General features: G+C 44.8%; 1 protein-coding gene across 1 annotated transcript in view; it reads right to left on the bottom strand.

The window, feature by feature from the left end:
- SAMD4A (sterile alpha motif domain containing 4A) overlaps positions 1-20843 on the bottom strand; it is a 348043-nt gene that overhangs the window by 18397 nt on the left and 308803 nt on the right. Inside the window, exons 5-8 of the mRNA XM_030215023.1 lie at positions 16704-16790; positions 12818-13106; positions 10823-10908; positions 6867-6985 (exon numbers count right to left, since the gene is read on the bottom strand). Of these exons, the coding sequence (XP_030070883.1) occupies positions 6867-6985; positions 10823-10908; positions 12818-13106; positions 16704-16790 (581 nt within the window). The remainder of the gene's footprint in view (positions 1-6866; positions 6986-10822; positions 10909-12817; positions 13107-16703; positions 16791-20843) is intronic.

Below are 20843 nucleotides of genomic sequence, written 5' to 3'. Positions count from 1 at the left end.
TGTGCCCCCTCACCTCGGGCTCTGGACCCCCCTCCTGCCGAAGTCTGGCTATGCTCCTGCTCAGTACCCCCAAGTACCCCCTCAAAAAAAGCTCTGAGTAGACTTAACATCCCCCCACTGCTAATGCATGTTGAAATGTGGGCACTACACCGTGGTGACAATTCTGTAGGAGGGCACCTCCTTTTAGCACTCTGATGCCACGCACTGAGAGACTATTCTACAATGACATCTGGGCTTCCGGATTCCATTATAGAATACTAGTGTAAACCAGTATCAGCGTCTAAAATTTAGGTGCGTGCAGTTACAGTGGGTATAGATCTGGCATAATTATTGGCACTAATTATGTTACATGTGTAACTGGCAGCCCTGCCCATGTCCCAGACATGCTTCACCCATAGGTATGCTCGCCTTACAATTGTGGGCTATATCACTTCTGCTCACTCTTACAGAATAGTGCTTAGGCCCATAAGTGCTAATGTACTCCACATTTATGCACGTAAAGGGGTTCCTGCCCTCGCACACCTAGATATGGAATTGCCCTTTAAGTGCCTTTTCATAGAAAACAAATCTTTTTGTTTTCTTGTCTTCAAAATATTTATTTGCTTGTTTCAGAAAAGTGCACTGAACATACTCTCTGTTCTGTCTCCAGAAAATCTCTTATCCCCTGCTGAGTCCTAGATAGTAGACAATGCCCCAACATCTCTTTGACATGTTCCAGCAGGGTCTAAGCAGCAAGCTAAAAATATAGCCCCATACGTGGCACTATACATACTTGAGGGATCATTTCAATCTTGCAGACTAGCAATAGAGAAAAGGGTTAAAAATAAGATAAGAAAGATAGAGATTGGGTAGGAGAGATAAGAAATGCGATAGTAGTGGCAAGAACTACCAAGAGAAGGGTGGAGAGCAAATGAGAAAATCAGGCACTATTATATTACCTCACTATAATGAACTTGGGTTCAAAATAATTTATCTTTTTTTATATATGCACTTTAAAAAAAATACTATAAAGTGTTTTAAATGTGCTCAGACCATACCGTTTACACCCATTATATCCCCAAGAGGAATATGTGGTGGTGTCACAATGGAACCATCATTGCACATATGATGTTCCACCTCCTAATATTTGTGTATGTACATACATCTGAGCCCAAGTAGATCTTAATCACCGGTGTATGCGTATATCTATAATACATATGTATAGGTCATAAACTACTCACATTAAATACTGTTAGACTTGAGCTCAAACCCCCGCCCATAAATTATGGTGCATTCCATATTACCATCTGATACATGGATAATAACACATACAATTCAACATTTGTTTGAACCTAAAGGAGGTATATGTTAATTCATGACACCCTGATCTCACTTCCCCCACATATCTTACATAAACCAACCCACTCTGGCGGAGTGAGGAAGGGTTCCAGAGGCGATCCCACCCGGGGGATTTATGATGCCTGTAAATTGGTTTAAAGGATTAGTATTTTTCCCTTTCTGATGAAGACTTTTGAAACTCGGCCAGAGTTAAAGGGAGCAGTTATTATGATGGCAAGATTGGAATGGATGAATGATATGTGATTTTAATGAAGCACAAGCACGAGCACAATATACCCCAAGGGAAGTGAAATAATTATGTGAATATGTGTGTATATCGCATTGTGGGTTGGTTTATGTAATTTATGTGGGGGAAGTGAGATCAGGGTGTCATGAATTAACATATACCTCCTTTAGGTTCAAACAAATGTTGAATTGTATGTGTTATTATCCATGTATCAGATGGTAATATGGAATGCACCATAATTTATGGGCGGGGGTTTGAGCTCAAGTCTAACAGTATTTAATGTGAGTAGTTTATGACCTATACATATGTATTATAGATATACGCATACACCGGTGATTAAGATCTACTTGGGCTCAGCTGTATGTACATACACAAATATTAGGAGGTGGAACATCATATGTGCAATGATGGTTCCATTGTGACACCACCACATATTCCTCTTGGGGATATAATGGGTGTAAACGGTATGGTCTGAGCACATTTAAAACAATTTAAAACACTTTATAGTATTTTTTTAAAGTGCATATATAAAAAAAGATAAATTATTTTGAACCCAAGTTCATTATAGTGAGTTTATGGTTTAACTTGGTTTGTTGGATTTGTTCTTCCTGATTTTTTGTAATTTGTTAATAAACTATTATATTACCGACAGTATCTCTTTTTGGACAGAAAGGAGGATGGGAAAGACTCTTGTTCTGCTGTCTTATACTATGAACATGAGAACTGCCGGAATGCACTGTTCTTCAATGCAAGGCCCAGGGGTCAGTGGTGGCCTCTGGAGACCGTCTCCAATTGTCTTTATGTTTGTTTTTTCTGCTACTCTCTGCCTCTCTAACCAAGTTCATGACAAAAAGGGGGAAGTTGACGGGGGAGAGCTGCATGCTTGAAGGACAAGACATTTCTCAATAGACAAGTAGAATACATTTGGAAATGTTCACCTCTGAATAGTCTGAAGATGGGCTGGTGGGGATGGATGTCATTGATGCATGCTGGTCAACAGTGTCACAGCCCTGCATGGGAAGCAGGGGTGTAGCAAGACTTCGGCGGGAGGGGGGTCCAGAGACTGAGGTGAGGGGGCACATTTTAGCCACCCCTGGCGCCGCCAACCCGCCCCTGTCCCTTTTGACCCCCCTTCCGCTGCCACCAACCCTCCCCCTCCATCGCCAGGTACTTTGCTGGCAGGGGTCCCCAAACCCCACCAGCTGAAGTCCCCTTCAGCGCTGGTCTCTGAGTCTGGCACGTTCGATGATCTGGATTCTGTTTCTGTGAGTCCTGACGTCCTGCACGTTCCTACGTTAACAAGTGCAGGATGTCAGTACTCACAGAAACAGAATCCAGATCAGCAACGCGCCAGAGACCGGCGCTGAAGAAGACTTTGGCTGGCGGGGTTAGGGGACCCCCGCCAGCAAAGGTACCTGACGGCGGCGGCGGGGGAGGGTTGGCGGCGGCAGGAGGGGGGTCGAATGTGGCGGGGGAGGATCTGCGGTAGGGGGGGTGAAAACAGGGGGGGCAGGGCTAAATCTGCGGGGGCCCATGCCCCCGTGGCCCCACCTAGCTACGCCCCTGATGGGAAGGTATTTGGACGCTCTCCTTCAGGTCATTTGGGTCCAAAGTGGCCTGACTTAAAAAGCAATGAAGACCACTGCTGTAATGGGTCAAACCAAAGGACCCCAGCATCCTGTCTCCAACACAACAGTCCTGGCAAGATCCCAAAAAGTAGAAAGATTCCTTGCTACTTACCTCCAGGAATAAGCAGTGGCTTTCCCCAGGTCTACCTTAATAATGGTTTATGGACTCTTCCTCCATGAACTTATCCAAACCTTTTTTAAGCCCAGCTATGCTAACTGCATTTAACCACATCCTTCAGCAATAAGTTCCAGAGCTTAACTACGCTGTGAGTAAAAAAATATTTTCTCCAATTCATTTGAAATGTACTACTTAGTAACTTCATGGCATGTCCCCTAGTCTTTGCACTTTTTGAAAGAGTTAACAATCAGTTCACATTTACTTGTTCTGTGGTCTGTATTATAGTGCGATTGTTTAATAGGAATTTTTATTGTGTTAATAATGAGTGGCATGGAACAGGTAGATGTGAAGCATCTGTTTACGCTTTCCAGAAATACTAGGACTAGGGGGCATGTGATGAAGCTACAATGTAGTAAATTTTAAACGAATCGAAGAAAATCTTTCTTCACTCAACATGTAATTAAACTCTGGAATTTGTTGCCAGAGAATGTGGTGAAGGCAGTTAGCTTAGCGGAGTTAGAAAAAGGTTTGGATGGCTTCCTAAAGGAAAAGTCCATAGACTGTTATTAAATGGACTTGGGGAAAATCCACTATTTCTGGGATAAGCAGTATAGAATGTTTTGTACTTTTTTGGGATCTTGCCAGGTATTTGTGACCTGGATTGGCCACTGTTGGAAACAGGATGCTGGGCTTGATGGACCTTTGGTCTTTCCCAGTATGGCAATACTCATGTACTTATGATGTGGATGGAATTTGTATGTCTGCATGATTTTATGTGTTATGTTGCTTTCCTGATGGGAGGGGATGATTCAAGAAGGGAGATAAATGAGGGGAAGGAATGCTATAATTTTACCTGGATGCCTTTTAAAAGATAGGGAAAAAGGAGGAAAAGGAGATAGAAGAGAAAAAAAATGTGGGAAAGGCAAAATGATTTTTTTTTCTGTCTGAATCTAGGAAGGAGAAAAGTAGAGAACAATAAAAGTAAAAAGAAAACACAATGAGAAAAGTTTGGAGTAAAGAGAGAATAAAGATAGCAAAGGCTAGAGAGAAAAAAAACATAGAAAAGATGAGAGGGGAAAGAAAGGTATTGCATGAATAATATTCTGTCTCATGGAAGGAGAGGAGACAGAAGGAGAAAGCAGAAAAGACAAAATACAAGACAATAAGAAATTGAGGGGATGTGGTACAAGAGAGATAAATGATAGGGACAGTAAAATTTAAGAAGGGATGGAAGTGAGAAGCAGTGGTGTACCAAGAGCAGGGAGGTGGGGGAAGTCTCCCCCCCCCCCCCCAGGTTTAGGCTTTAAGGAGATGAATTGAATAGTCCTTGTCCCCTGCCCCAGAACAGGAACAGGCAGAGCTGACGGCAGCTCCACCACTGCTTAATCCACCCTCTTCCTGCATGGAGGGAGGGAGGAAGGGGGCGGGGGGAGTGAAGTACCTGGAGGAGGGTGGGAGAGAGGGGGGTGCTCCACCTGGATCAGGAGGGTGCTCTGCCGCTACTGCTGAGAAGAGCAAAAATGAAGGAGAAGAGGTAATGTAAATGGGAACAGTGAAAGTTTGTTTGTTTTGTTACATTTGCACCCCGCAGTTTCCCACTCATGGCAGGCTCAATGCGGCTTACATATACAGGTACTTATTTGTACCTGGGGCAATGGAGGGTTAAGTGACTTGCCCAGAGTCACAAGGAGCTGCCTGTGTCTGAAGTGGGAATTGAACTCAGTTCCTCAGGACCAAAGTCCACCACCCTAACCACTAGCAACATTCCATGTAGAAGTCGGCCCTTGCAGATCACCAATGTGGCCGCGCAGGCTTCTGCTTCTGTGAGTCTGACGTCCTGCACGTACGTGCAGGACGTCAGACTCACAGAAACAGAAGCCTGCGCAGCCTTCTACATGGAATGTTGCTAGTGGAATAGCAACATTCCATGTAGAATCTCCAATAGTAGCAACATTCCATGTAGAATCTCCAATAGTATCTATTTTATTTTTGTTACATTTGTACCCCGCGCTTTCCCACTCATGGCAGGCTCAATGCGGCTTACATATACAGGTACTTATTTGTACCTGGGGCAATGGAGGGTTAAGTGACTTGCCCAGAGTCACAAGGAGCTGCCTGTGCCTGAAGTGGGAATCCAACTCAGTTCCTCAGGACCAAAGTCCACCACCCTAACCACTAGCAACATTCCATGTAGAAGTCGGCCCTTGCAGATCACCAATGTGGCCGCGCAGGCTTCTGCTTCTGTGAGTCTGACGTCCTGCACGTACGTGCAGGACGTCAGACTCACAGAAACAGAAGCCTGCGCAGCCTTCTACATGGAATGTTGCTAGTGGAATAGCAACATTCCATGTAGAATTTCCAATAGTAGCAACATTGCATGTAGAATCTCCAATAGTATCTATTTTATTTTTGTTACATTTGTACCCCGCGCTTTCCCACTCATGGCAGGCTCAATGCGGCTTACATGGGGCAATGGAGGGTTAAGTGACTTGCCCAGAGTCACAAGGAGCTGCCTGTGCCTGAAGTGGGAATCCAATTCAGTTCCTCAGGACCAAAGTCCACCACCCTAACCACTAGCAACATTCCATGTAGAAGTCGGCCCTTGCAGATCACCAATGTGGCCGCGCAGGCTTCTGCTTCTGTGAGTCTGACGTCCTGCACGTACGTGCAGGACGTCAGACTCACAGAAACAGAAGCCTGCGCAGCCTTCTACATGGAATGTTGCTAGTGGAATAGCAACATTCCATGTAGAATCTCCAATAGTAGCAACATTCCATGTAGAATCTCCAATAGTATCTATTTTATTTTTGTTACATTTGTACCCTGCGCTTTCCCACTCATGGCAGGCTCAATGCGGCTTACATGGGGCAATGGAGGGTTAAGTGACTTGCCCAGAGTCACAAGGAGCTGCCTGTGTCTGAAGTGGGAATTGAACTCAGTTCCTCAGGACCAACTTCCACCACCCTAACCACTAGGCCACTCCTCAGTTGGAGCTAGGTTGTGAAAGAGAAGTTGTTCAGACAAAGAAATTTTGTGGTGAGAAAAATACAGCTAAGATTGGAGGGTAAAGTGTCAGCAAAACCAAAGAGGTTCTAGAAAAAGCTGAAAAGAGCCATAGGATTGAATAAAGAGGAGAATAGTACTGTAAATCTTTTGGGAAGCAGTAAGAAGGGACAGTAAAGTAAAAGGTTATTATGGAAGCTGAAAAAAAATATTTAGCCTTATAAACTTTATACAGATTTTCAGAGTATTTTTAACATGTTGACCCCATGTGATCAAAAAGAAAAAGGTTACTTGGAATTGGACAACAGAGATAAAAAAAATATGAACATGGTAATCTTGTGCCAGTAATAAATTAGATTACAGTCATTAAAATTTTCAATATCACACCATTTTTGTTGCTTTTTCAAGCTTTGGAAAATCAGTAGGTTTGGGAACAGTTCATAAAGGACTGAAGATTACAAAACATGCAAGCCTGCAACTGCCTTTCTTAGTTCGGGGGAATGCAGTCACTAAGGTAACCTCCATACATTAATGAGATGAAATCCCAACATACGTTCTCTGTTGCCGATATCCTGCTACATCTAGGAGGGATTTCCGAGGAAAAGACCTGAAGAGCTTCTGCACTTGCTGTTTCCATGACAATAACCTCTTCTTCTGCGTTTCTGTGAAGGCCTAAGGAAACAGATACTACTTTTAACAGATGATGTATTTACATCAATATCACGGGAAGCAGCATACTGTATCTCATTAGGAAAGCCGAAAAGCACAATTTTCAAAGCCATTATTTACCCGGGTAAGACACCTCACTGAGAACTGCAGCAGTTCCCACAAAAAACACCTCCTGTACCAGAGTTAAAATGAAGCACTGCCAGTAGCACACACATGGGATCTTCAAACATAAGCCTGCTATTTCACTGCTCAAATAGCAGATGGATATTGTAACCTGCTTTACTTGGAACCTACAAATATTCAGGGCAGGGGCTTAGCCAGAAGTCCATTTTGTATGTGTGCGTGAGGGAAGGGTGCACTGAAGGGGCCAGGTATTCTCTCCCACTTTCCCTCACTGCCACCACCACTGCCTCTGCTACCATATTAAAATACATCTTTGCCAGTGGGGATGTCAGGCTCTGCCAGTCGAAGAGGTCTCCTGCGCGCAGAGGCGTAGCCTGACTCAGTATTTTGGATGGACTCAGAGGTAAACTGGATGGGTCCTTCCATGCACACATGCACACCCCCCCACCCCCCAATATGTTCCCAGAGATATTTTTTAAAATACAGATTTTTTTAACCTACCCCACATCTCTCCCCTCTCCTTTTGTGGCGTTCCGGCATCTGTACTCCTATCTCTGAACCCCGTCCTTCCCCAGTGTACCGTACAGGCGTCCTCGGTGCCTGCAGCAATTCATTCTCGCTGCTTGCACCAGCCCAGCAGGCTTCCATCTGCCCTGCTCAGAGCTTTCCCTCACGTTGCACGTGCTCAGTTTCATCAAAACAAAGAAGCACGACATGAGGGGTAGCACTGAGCAGGGCATGCAATGTGGCGGAGAGCAGTGACCCCCGCCAGCCAAGGTATGCGGAGTTATGATGGGGGCAGGGAGATGGGGCAAAATGTGCCTCCCTCACACTTTTGGCTCTGGCCCCTCAATCTTTCAAGTCTGGCTACACACATGCAGGGGTGGCCCAAATGAGCGAGCAAGAGAGGGGTGGCAACTGCAACAGTGTCCTTGGTGGAGGGGAGCCTGGGGGTGGCGGAAGTCCTACCTCGGGCCCGGCTCTGTCTCTCAGTGGCCCTGTCATATCCTATTTCCTGGGTGAATGTGTGAGTCTGTATGGTTCATGCACATTTGTCATCCGAAAACACAAAAACTCACAAGGTACCGGCAGAAGTGTGGTGGTTGGGAGGCGGGGATAGTGCTGGCCAGAGGGGCTGGTGGTTGGGAGGCGGGGATAGTGCTGGGCAGACTTATACAGTCTGTGCCAGAGCCGGTGGTGGGAGGCAGGGCTGGTGGTTGGGAGGCGGGGATAGTGCTGGGCAGACTTATACGATCTGTGCCCTGAAGAGGACAGGTACAAATCAAAGTAGGGTATACACAAAAAGTAGCACATATGAGTTTATCTTGTTGGGAAGACTGGATGGACCGCGCAGGTCTTTTTCTGCCGTCATCTACTCTGTTACCATGTTACTATGTTCTAGATCACCAGAATACCACCATTTACACACATTCCTGCTATGTAAAACTAGGCAGCTCCTTATAGAATTCTACCCCACCTTCAGCCCCTGTGTGTAAGAAAAAGCAATTTCTGACTAACCAGTCTAAAAATGTTAGAGCGCATAGAACTGAGAATAACCCTTTGTGAGAACACACCAGAGCAGTTTACAAATTAAAAATACATTATATCAGAAATGGAAAATGAAGACTATGCCACCTGCTCCTAGACCCCCCCCCCCCCCCGACACACATACAGTAAGAACTGAAATCCACTGTATTGGAGGACTATGTTGAAAGGAAAATAAGACAAACTTCTTTCTGCAATTCAGGTCACACAAAAAGGACTCCAGCACATCAGATACTGTTTTTGTTTTCTATGTTAAGGTTTAAAGCAGAATAAAAATACTGGCAAATTAAGAAATAGTAAGATCAAATTACTCTGGCATCCTCCAAAGTCAATTACTATCAAATGAAAGACTGGAAGTTTGCAAGGACTGACTGTTCTCTAGCAAAAGTTTTATGCACTTTTCTGGAACATTCTGAAGCTATGAACACCTTGTTGGCACATATGCAGTCACATGTAAACGTAATTTCTTGAGTTTTCTGTGTTGTTCTACAAGTTCATGCAGATCCGAAGAGTCCACAGTGAATGGTTTTACAGGGTGCTATTGCCTCATTCCTTACTTCAACTATCTTAAAAAAAAATAATTGTACCCCCACCAAATGTATATACAACAGACTCTGGAAAGGGTTTGCAAGCAACAAGCATCACAGATACAGACAGTAATTCACAAGTAGGGATATGGATTCATTTGAAACAACATGAGAAACATCAATGACACTAATTCAATAGGAAAACCGCTGAATTTTATTTTTCTGTGTTGTGAACATTGCACACTATTACGCCTATTTTCGAAAGGGAAGGACGCCCATCTTCCGACACAAATCGGGAGATGGGCGTCCCTCTCCCGAGGTCGCCCAAATCGGCGGGAGGCGGGACTGGTGGTTGGGAGGCAGGGATAGTGCTGGGCAGACTTATACGGTCTGTGCCAGAACCGGTGGTGGGAGGCGGGGCTGGTGGTTGGGAGGCGGGGATAGTGCTGGGCAGACTTATACGGTCTGTGCCCTAAAAAGGACAGGTACAAATCAAGGTAAGGTATACACAAAAAGTAGCACATGTGAGTTTATCTTGTTGGGCAGACTGCATGGACCGTGCAGGTCTTTTTCTGCTGTCATCTACTATGTTACTATAATCGAAAGCCGATTTTTTTGCGTTCTCAACTGCTTTCCGTCGCGGGGATGACCAAAGTTCACGGGGACGTGTCGGCAGTGTACAGAAGGTGGGACGGGGGCGTGGTTAAGAGATGGGCATCCTTGGCCGATAATGGAAAAAAGGACGTCCCTGACGAGCACTTGGCCGACTTTACTTGGTCCATTTTTTCTTACGACCAAGCCTCAAAAAGGTACCCAAACTGACCAGATGACCACCGGAGGGAATCGGGGATGACCTCCCCTTACTCCCCCAGTGGTCACCAACCCCCTCCCAACCTAAAAAAAAACATTTAAAAACATTTTTTCCAGCCTCTATGCCTGCCTCAAATGCCATACCCAGCTCCATGACAACAGTATGCAGGTCCCTGGAGCAGTTTTTAGTGGGTGCCGTGCACTTCAGGCAGGCGGACCCAGGCCCATCCCCGCCACCTGTTACACTTGTGGTGGTAAATGTGAGCCCTCCAAACCCACCCAAAACCCACTGAAGTCCACTGCAGTGCCCCCTAGGATGCCCGGTTGGTGTCCTGGCATGTGAGGAGGACCAGTGCACTACGAATGCTGGCTCCTCCCATGACCAAAGGGCTTGGATTTGGTCGTTTTTGAGATGGGAGTCCTTGGTTTCCATTATGGCTGAAAACCGGGGATCACCATCTCTAAGGTCGACCTAAATGTTGAGATTTGGGCATCCCCGACCACATTATCGAAACGAAATATGGACGTCCATCTTGTTTCGATAATACGGGTTTCCCCGCCCCTTCGCCGGAACCTCTTTAGAGATGGACGCCCTTAGAGATGGTCGTCCCTGTTCGATTATGCCCCTCCACATTGCAATAGTTCAAATTATTTCAGCAAAAGGATGCACTATTTGGAATAGTGAGCACTACTGCAAAATAGTGCTCATTATTGGCGACTGTTCCAAATTGAAAAAAATAAAATAAAAACACAAACAAAACAAAAAATCCAGTAAAAGACATGGGAAACCAAACTAAACAAACACTTTTGCCCTGCACACCCGTTCACAACTAACCTCATGAATGAGACATTTGTCTATGAGCTGTAAATAGGAACTGATGTTCTCTTCATCAGGTCTGGAAACTAAAAGCTGGGTACATACTATAAAAGGGAAAGAAAGAACAGTTAGTAAGGTATCACAGCATGGAGAATGGAAACAGCCTTAATGATGCATTTCAGAAGAAGCAGGTCAATGGCTTGTAGCATAAATAAAAATCATACTTTGGAAGGTAAAGAAAGCAGCATTAGAACTTGGGCAGTGTGCTCTGATGGCAAGAATGGGTCGTGTGGGTTAGGCACAAAACCTCCTCTAAGCATTTGATTGATTAATATTGTTCAAGCTGTGGTTTACTCCGAACTGATGGGGCTCACATTGCATCTAAACCTTCATGAAGCTAAGATTTTCAAAATCTCGCCTAAGAGCAACGAGACTCCTGATTCTTGACTTGACCGGTTAACCACACAATGAGTAGTTTGGGTTTTAGGAACTCATTTGGAGCTAGATTCAATAAATAGTGCCCTTTACACATTGCTAGCTTGGCACGTTTCTTGCGCCTAACTTTGCAGCCCTTTTACGAAAGGGTTGCTGCACGGCAACACGGAACCACTGCCGGCCCAATATGGCTGCCGGCGGTAGTTCTGGCTCAAGTGTGTGCCATTTCCGGCGTGCCGTAAAATAATTTTGGAAATTTTACTGCAGCGCTAACCTGGCAGCAATTGGGCAGCACCGTGCGCTGCCTGGTTACTGCCGGGTTACCACAGGAGTCCTTCAATGGGTGGCAGTAAGTGCTCCCTGCCGCACAGCCATGCGGTAAGAGTAATCTTACAATATGGCCATTTTTTGGGGTGGCTTTTTACCCGCTGTGGTAAAAAGGGCTCTGGTGCACGGGAAAAATACAGCTTAGTAAAAGGACCTCTTTGGGCACAAGCACTTATGCCTGCCAAAAGCTGGTGTAAATGCTCGTGTCCAACTGATGGCAGTTAGGTATGGAAATGCAGGTATTCTATAACATCGTGCCTAATAGAAATCTAGGCATGTATGTTATAGAATAAGGTGTAGGGAAAATGTGTGTGTAACTAATAATTAGTGCCAAGTAACTCCAATAATTGATTTTTAGCACCTAATTGATTAATAAGTTTATGTACAGATCTGTGATGTGCGACCAAATTTGTGTGACCTATACAGAGTCTGAGGTTGGTCATCCACAGCTTAGCAAACTAGGCAAATCTGAGTTGGTTTGTAACGAACATTCAAGGCAGCTCACATTATATAGTTAATTCAAACCGAAATGCTTAAACATCTGAACCCAAATGAACCTGGGAAAAAGAGACAGCTTTAAATATTTCGATTGGAAGTATGATACAGCTGACTCAGTAATCCAGACAAAACTCTGAGCTTAGATAAGTGTTCTAATTTGGAATAGGAGCTGGGATATAGCCAGGTCATTCATCCTTAACGGAGATACCTAAATATGGAATCAAACAAGGTCCAGCACGTGGTGGCAAGACCCGGATTTCATCCAATCTCAGCTGGAGGAAGGCCAGAAGATCCCAAGCCCCAAAACAACAAAAGTGGTTTGCCTCAAATTTGGATCACTTATTGAAACAGAGGCCTGGCAGAGAACAGCAACCTCTGTCTCTCACCTCTGAGGCTATCTGGGGTCATAAGAGCCAGCTCTGTGAGTGCTGTGTGTGCTTCTGCACCACAATATTAAACAAATTCCTTGACTGTACTGGTGTGTGTGTGTGTGTGTGTGTGGGGGGGGGGGGTAATTTCCATTAGGATGGGCTACTCTAGCTCCTCATCCACTTTCCAAAAACAAATGGAGTAGTAAAAACCCTATCACTGCATGCCCTTTTTTCACCCATAAAATATTATAAAGCAAGTAAACTGCTAACAAAATGCATGAATATTTTCGTTGTAACACCCAAGTCAATATAACATGTTTAACCCATTTCCAACCAATGACAATCTTAGAGTGCTGTGCTTACAAATTGCAGAGGCACTCACCTTTTCCCATGACTCTTGTGAACTGACCAGGAAGATCCCCTTCAGGCAAAGGCACACCTCCAGATTCACTCTCACAGCTGCCTACATGGTGCTGGTGTATTCCTCCAGAGGCAGAGCCTTTGCAGTCGTGGCCCTGCATGTCCGACGCCATCATAGAGCAATGAGAATCTGGGTCCCGGCTATGTTCTTCTAGACTTGAATTTTGAGAACAGTACGCCTTGATAGGGGTAAGGATCATTTGGTGTAATTCTTGCAGTGGTACACGCAGGTTTCCACCTTCCAGGATGTCCTGCACATTATGTGCAATAAAACGATCAATCAAGCAAGCAAGCAAGCAAGCAGAGGATTAGACCATTTCTCAACAGCTGCATCTAATATGGCCTATCATTGAAATGTTGTTAGCTATAGATAACAGACCCTTAATCCCCTGTGCCAAAACAATTCCTTGAAAAAGCATGTGCTGCAGAAAGAATCAAGTCAATATTCACCCATGCAGTGAATGTATAATTTGACATTTTCAAATGGTACCTCTCTTCAGCAACGCTCTCTCTTTAGGTGGTACTGCTGAATCTAACTTCTGAGTCATCTAAGTCATTCATTTCATGTTATGCCTCCTACTTACACAGCCTGATTATCTATCAAATACATTTAGGGGTTAATTATACAAACAAGGTGCTAACATTTATGAGACAAATACATGTGTAAATGACTACATGCATAATTGCCAAAAACCCGCACACACGCTATTCTGTAAATGTATGCATGCATTTTACAAGTGGGCATACACATGGATGGATTCTGGACGGAACATGGGCAGGGCTTGCACTTACATGGATAACTTATGTGTGTATGTCCAGTATTAAGGCGTTAGCATTACATGAATTCTATGGCTGGCTTAAGTGCTTGCACTTAACCGCAGGAGACAGTAGCCTAGCCAGGAATTATTTACATGGGATACATCTCCCCACACCCCTGCACCACCCCTTCACATCACTGCCCTCCCTGTCTCCTACCCATACATTAAAATCCTCTCTGCCGCAATCTTCACCCGGGCAGCGGCACTCATAGATTGCATGTGGCCTGCATCAGGACCTCCTTCCTGAACTGTCTCGCCCTTTATAGAACAGGAAGTTGCATCAGAAGGGGCGGGAGGAAGTCCTGACAAAGGCCGCAGGCAGCCTTTGAGTGCTGCTGCCACTGCCCAGGTCAAGACTGCAGCAGAGAGGATTTTAAGGTGGGGGCTGGGGCTGACAGGGGGTGCATACATATGCACCTAGTTTAAATATGCCACTGGCAGGAGATACACTTTCCTTTATAGAATAGGCTCCTAATAGATGCCCTCTAGGTGGCTAAGCCTAGGCTAAAGAATTGCCCTTTAAGTAGCTGAATATCACTGCTTAGATGTGTGAGGGAGGTGTCTAAGTGGCACTGTCCCCGCCTCAAATCTCACCCTTTTTACGGATGAATAATTTTGGCAGTATAACAATTTATAAGTTCAAAATTATCTAATTAAGTGGCCTGGATTTTTAAACAGTACTTCTGTGATTGGCCCCCCCAACTGACTGCATACGTGCTTTTGAACGTGGACTTAAATATGTTTACACTATAACTAGATGATTAACATGGTGATTTGTTAATAAAAACAATCCCTATGGTTTTTATGCGCTAAATATTTCACTCAAGATAGTGAATGAACAAAATATTTCAACTGCTAATAAAGTAATGATAGGATCAAAATTTGCAGGAAAAACATCACAACACACTTTGTGCTATGATTGAGAAATAATTTGAAACATATATTTCTAGTTAGCCACACAATCATGTTCAAACAGTTAAAACATAATCGAGAACTAGAAAACACTGGTGTCTCTTTTTGTTATTACTTGCTATCATATAACAGTAAGGATGGACTTAGATATAATCATCTACCAAAAATTGCACCACAACTGAGAAGTGATGCATCAAGAGCATAATTAGCAGGCTGTTATATGATTACAAGCAATTGGCTCTTGGACCTGCCATGGCAAAGCAGCCAATCAGATTTTCAGGATACCCACAATGAATATACCCAAGAGATAGATTTGCATACACTACTGTATTTTAGCTGCAAGCAAATCTGCCTCATGCGTAGTCACTGTGGATATCCTGAAAACCTGATTGGCTGCTGTTTGGCTGGTTGAGAACCACTGTACCAAAGAGTAAAAAAGATACCAACATTTTCTAAGAAAAACTGAATATTTAATCAGTGGCGTTCCTAGGGGGGGGCGGTGGGTGCGGTCCGCCCCGGGTGCACGCCGCTGGGGGGGGGGTGGTGCTGCGCGCGCTGTCCATCGTTCGTTCCATGCTCCCTCTGCCCCGGAACAGGTTACTTCCTGTTCCGGGGCAGAACAGGAGCATGGAACGAACGAAGGACAGGCGCATGCGGCACCCCCAGCAGCGTGCACCGGGGGGGGGGGGGGGGAGGTTCTTTCGCGGGGGGGGGGGGGGGGTGTCCTTTCGCTGGGGGAGGGGTCGCGCTGCATCCGGGGGGGGGGGGCACTGCACCCTGGGGGTGGGGCACATCGGCGATCCGCCCCGGGTGTCAGCCCTCCTAGGAACGCCACTGTATTCAATATATTTGCTTTTTTGCTGGTTTTACACAATATGCTTTAGCATATTCTTGGCCAATAAAAGCATTTAGGAATGAATACAGTTTTTTTGTGACACTCGGGACTGGTGCTCACTCTTAATATACCCAAGCCATAATAAAAGTGCACAAGGGTGTTTTAATTTGATAATGTAGTGTATCATTTATATTAACTAACCAGATTTGCAATTATAAGCTTAGATTTCTTCTGAGCTAACTACAAACAAAATACATACTTATATATACATCAACATATAAAAGATGCCAATCCCGGGCTTCTCAAACCTGTCCTGAGAACCCCCATAATCAGTTTGGATTCAGAATATCCACAATGAATATGCACGAGACATGCCTGCATGCATGCATTGGTGATCCAACGTTTATCTCATTCATATTCTGTGTGGATATTCTGAAACCATAACTGACTATTACCAATATATGGAAGCCTGATCCCTAGAAGTAATACCATGATATTACTGCTAGAGGTCTCGGCAGCCATTTTGAATGGCTGGAGACACAAGGTGGAATCAGGTGGGCATCACTCCCACATCACTAGACACACCAGGGATCCCCAGTAAGCCTGAGAGTGAGTTGGGGGATGGGGGCCCTGCAGAGGGTTTTGTTTGAGGAGCTTAGACTGGGGGGGGGATTTGAAGGGAGGCTGCAACAAGTCGGGCTCCTATCCATATGTGATGGGGGGGGGGGGGGGGTTAGGCAAGGGGCTGGTTGGGGGTTCTGTGCTGTAAGGTGAAAGACTGCATGGGAGAGGGGATTCTGTGTAGTGCTGGAAGGGGGCTGCTAGCTCTGGATTCTGTGCCATAGAGGGTTGTTGGGGAGGGGGAGTTGGGTGCAGAGGAAAGGTTGCTTAAGTAAGCCTCTAAGTGTGGTGTGCCTGCATCTGGGAAGCCACCCAATCGGGGGAGCCACCAATACTGGGATAAGTATTTTATAGAGGAAGCAGCAATTTTAGAAAGCTACTCCCACGTCTATGTGTTTAATGGTGGGGGGGGGGGGGGGGGGGGGGGAGGGTCTTGGTTTTCTCCACAAGCAGCTTCCTAAAATCACGGCTCCCTCTGTACATGAAGAAACTTTGAGGTGCAGTCCTGCACCTGTTTTACAAGGAGCTCTACACTTGGCAGAGTCTCTTGTAAAACGGTGTGTGAATCCCCCACATCATGACATGGACACATGAATTCCCCTCCAATTTAGTTTAACAAAACATTTGTTTTGAATTGTTAACATTTTAGCGCAAGAGCTTACCCTTTCCAAAGACTTGAGAAGGTTGTGTCTTTCTTTTAGCTTTTGGATACTGATGACTATTTTGTGTCTTGCCCCTTTGGTAACATTCTGCAAGAATATCATTGAAATTAAACATTATCCACGATTGCTACAGCTGAAAGGGGACAACAACAAAACACACTTTCGGAAAGACAGTGCATTGAGAAAAACTAATAGTTTTGGTCACATGAATTTAGTAGTGTTCAAGCACAAATGGTTTATAATTTAAAGGGATTAAAAAATGCTTTTCCAGGGACCGACCACAGAAGTTAGCAGCTCTCAAGTAACTGTGTGACTCTAGGGCCAGTCCACCTGTAATGAGGTATAGTAAAGGGATGGATATAATGGCACATTGTTTAATATTGTGAAGAGTATGAGGACATGGAGTGGGAAATGGCCAGGGAAGGGGAGAAAAGGGCTCCTTTGGGGTGGCCTGAGTTCGCCCGTAGGGGTGGTCGCCATAGATTCTGGTCCCCAAGGATCCAGGATGTTAGGGACAGCAGTTGGTCACCTTCCTCAGAGGAAATAGTGAGAGCCAAAGACTACAATTCCCAGCAGCCCCTGAGGGAGACACAGAGTAGAGCCAGGGAATACCCTTCTCAGCAGCCCCTGAGGGAGACACCAAGTAGAGCCAGGGACTACAATTCCCAGCAGCCCCTGAGGGAGACACAGAGTAGAGCAAGAAACCAATCCCAGAGGGCTAAGGGGAAGGAGGAGACTGAGTAAATTCAATCAGGGGAATGAAGAGCAGTTGGGAGGGGGCAGGGTAGAAGAACCCATGGATTGGCAATCAGGGGACGGTGGGGAGAAAGAGAGAGAGGAGAACCTGGAAGAGGAACCCATGGATATCTCAGCTCTTGCCGAAGCTAAAGGTAGAGAGTTAAGAGGGCAGATGGCAGCCTGGTTCTCGGGTTTGATGCAGGGAGACAAAAGGTGGCTGCATCAGAGGTGGGATTAAGGAATGAATGTTTCAACCTGGGTCAAGTGGGAGGTTGTCAGGAGTTGGTGCTGACTGTGAAAGGGTGGGACCCTTACATTCCCCTGGCCTGGTAATAGGTGGACAGGGGGAAAAAGATTGAAGCGGAAAAATGAACTGTTTAAATTGGGGTTTGTGCTGTGATAAAAGTGAACTGTTTGAATTGGGTTTGGTGCGGTGTCAGGATTGCTGGACATACACGTCAGGAGTGCTGGACATACTTAAATTAATATGAAACCAGCTTGACATACTTAAATTAATATGAAACCAGCTTCTGATAACTTCCCCTTCCCTCAGGAAGCTCTGAGGATAGCAAATGGACCAAATGCTGCCCAGCTGTCTGCTAGCCCTTTTGTTTCTCAAATTACCCCTGATTAGCACACCTGTGTCCTCTCTGGGCATCTGGGAGAAGGCTCTCTGAGAACAAAGAAAGTCAGACAGATAGGCTCCAAAACTGGGGACTTCAAAGACTACAACCTGTGAAAATGTTCACCTTCCTTGCATCAGGATTTTTTGATCCCTTTATGTTCCTGCTAGATATATATAGCTCTTTCTTTCTTTCTTTCTTTCTTTCTTTCTTTCTTTCTTTCTTTCTTTCTTTCTTTCTTTCTTTCTTTCTTTCTTTCTTTCTTTCTTTCTTTCCACACACACATCTTCAGCCACCAGAGCCCCTGGCACTGCCCCCCCTTTCTCCTTCAGCCCTTCTCTCTCAGAGCACATGGCTCTGCTTTCTTAGGCTCTTTCTCTGCACACACACACCTTCAGCCCTACTTCAAGGCTTCTCTCTTTCTCTGCACCCCCACATTCTTACCTTTCTCTCACTGATTCCCATCTAAACCCACACACACAGATACAGCATTGTAATATTTACCTGTACTAAGTGCTGTGAGCCTATATATGTAAATACAATATACTTTCTATATATATCCAAACCCGTGTGGATTGTGTATTCTTTGGGAACCCACTGCCTCTGTGAACTGGACCCGGGACCATACCTAGACAACGAATGCTGACATGCGATGATAAAAGTGCTGTTTAAATTGGGGTTTGTGCTGCAACACTGACTCTCTCCCTAATCAGGAAAGTTGAAGGAACCTGAGAGAAAAGGGGGGGGGGGGGAGAGAAGGGAGCGCACAAAGACTCTCCTTCCCTTCCGTAGGAAAAGAGAAGGGAGAGAGAGAGGGATTGTTTCAGAGGGAGTTTGGAGCTGAGTGGGGGAAGTGGTGGTGGAATCCGGTACGCACTTGGGAGGCACACCCACCTAGGAGTCTTAGTCCCAAGCAGGGGACAGCTAAGGGGGAAACCTCCAGACTGTAAAAGCAAAGAGGTTGAGCGGGATATTGCAGCCAAATTGTTGGGCAGATCAGTTTGACCATCCAGGTCTTTATTTGCTTGGTTACCATGACTTTTTAATACTAACAAAGACTTCATAACAGGAAATACTCATAGCTTACTATTCCTTAAATTCATTCAAATTCCAATTAATTAAAAGAGTGAAAAAAAAAGAAATTGTCATAAAGCAGTAGATTCTCTATATAGTCACTGAAACACTGACACACTTAATGGCCCCATCTATGACTCAAGGCTGTGCTTGAAAGGATTTCTTATTTATAGACTACTTTCCAAAAGCTAGCAAGACCCCAGGAATACCCCTGGACTGTATATTACCAGTGGGATGGGTTAGGATGATTCTGGTGGTCCTGGAGGTGGATGAGACAGTAGCTTGGTCTGTGGAGAGAGATACCACCTGAACCCAAATTTAGTGTTGAATCCAGATAATTGGAATTGGTAAGAAAGCAGTCAGAGGCTTTCCTCATTTTCCTGGAGGGAACAGTCCAAGAATCTTGGAAGTGGCAAATATTTGTTATCAACTTCAGAACCATCTGATGGACTCATTGGGGAGAATTCAGCTACTAGATGGAACTGAATTTTTGATGTCCATGCTGAACGAAAACACTCAATCTCTCTCTCTTTCTCACTTCAAGCTTGGCAATCTACATTTTTCAAAAGTAGCCCAATGAGGAGCAAATAACTAACAATCACGGCCAACAGCAGCTTTCATTTACAAAGTACAGATCTTGTAACTCTGACAGCTTTTTAAAATGCTAATCTTCAGCTAATGTATGTTGTGATTATTGTTGTACAGCAGCCAGCATCACATTAACAATTAGTAAAAAGAGGGTTCCAGATGTTATGGGGTTTTTTTCCAAACATGTCTTTACAGGAAAGAATGTTTAACAGAATAACCAAAAATCCAAAAACAATAAAATGAAATATCAAAGAACATAAAGGGCCAGATTCAAAAGGACTTATCCTTGTAACAGCTGTGATTTTACAGTTAAGCCCCTATCCTAGAAACTTTTGTGGGCTAAACACATAAAGATTTATATGTCGCCCAAAATATTTGGTGCCGAAAAAAGTGCTATTCTATAAGCTGTGCTTAAAATTAGGCATAGTTTATAGAATAGTGCTTATGCCCGGGAATTGCGCCTAACTTTAGGCATGGCCATTTGTACCAACTGAAAAATGGCGCAAATGGATGTGCCTACATTAGTCATAAGTACATAAGTAATGGCATACTGGGAAAAGACCAAAGGTCCATCAAGCCCAGCATCCTGTCCCCGATAGCGGCCAATCCAGGTCGAGGGCACCTGGCAAGCTACCCAAACATACAAACATTTTATACAAGTTATTCCCGAAACTGTGGATTTTTCCCAAATCCATTTAGTAGCGGTCTATGGACTTGTCCTTTAGGAAACCGTCCCACCCCTTTTTAAACTCTGCCAAGCTAACTGCCTTCACCACGTTCTCCGGCAACGAATTCCACAGTTTAATTATGCGTTGGGTGAAGAAAACTTTTCTCCTATTTGTTTTAAATTTACTACACTGTAGTTTCATCGCATGCCCCCTAGTCCTAGTATTTTTGGAAAGCGTGAACAGACGCTACACATCCACCTGTTCCACTCCACTCATTATTTTATATACCTCTATCATGTCTCCCCTCAGCTGTCTCTTCTCCAAGCTGAAAAGCCCTAGCCTCCTTAGTCTTTCTTCATAGGGAAGTCGTCCCATCCCTGCTATCATTTTTGTCGCCCTTCGCTACACCTTTTCCAGTTCTACTATATCTTTCTTGAGATGAAGCGACC

The sequence above is a fragment of the Microcaecilia unicolor genome, chromosome 9, assembly GCF_901765095.1.
Source record: "Microcaecilia unicolor chromosome 9, aMicUni1.1, whole genome shotgun sequence".
Lineage (NCBI taxonomy): Eukaryota > Metazoa > Chordata > Amphibia > Gymnophiona > Siphonopidae > Microcaecilia > Microcaecilia unicolor.
Note: the sequence above shows the minus strand (reverse complement) of the source record. Positions and strands in the feature narration are given on the sequence as shown.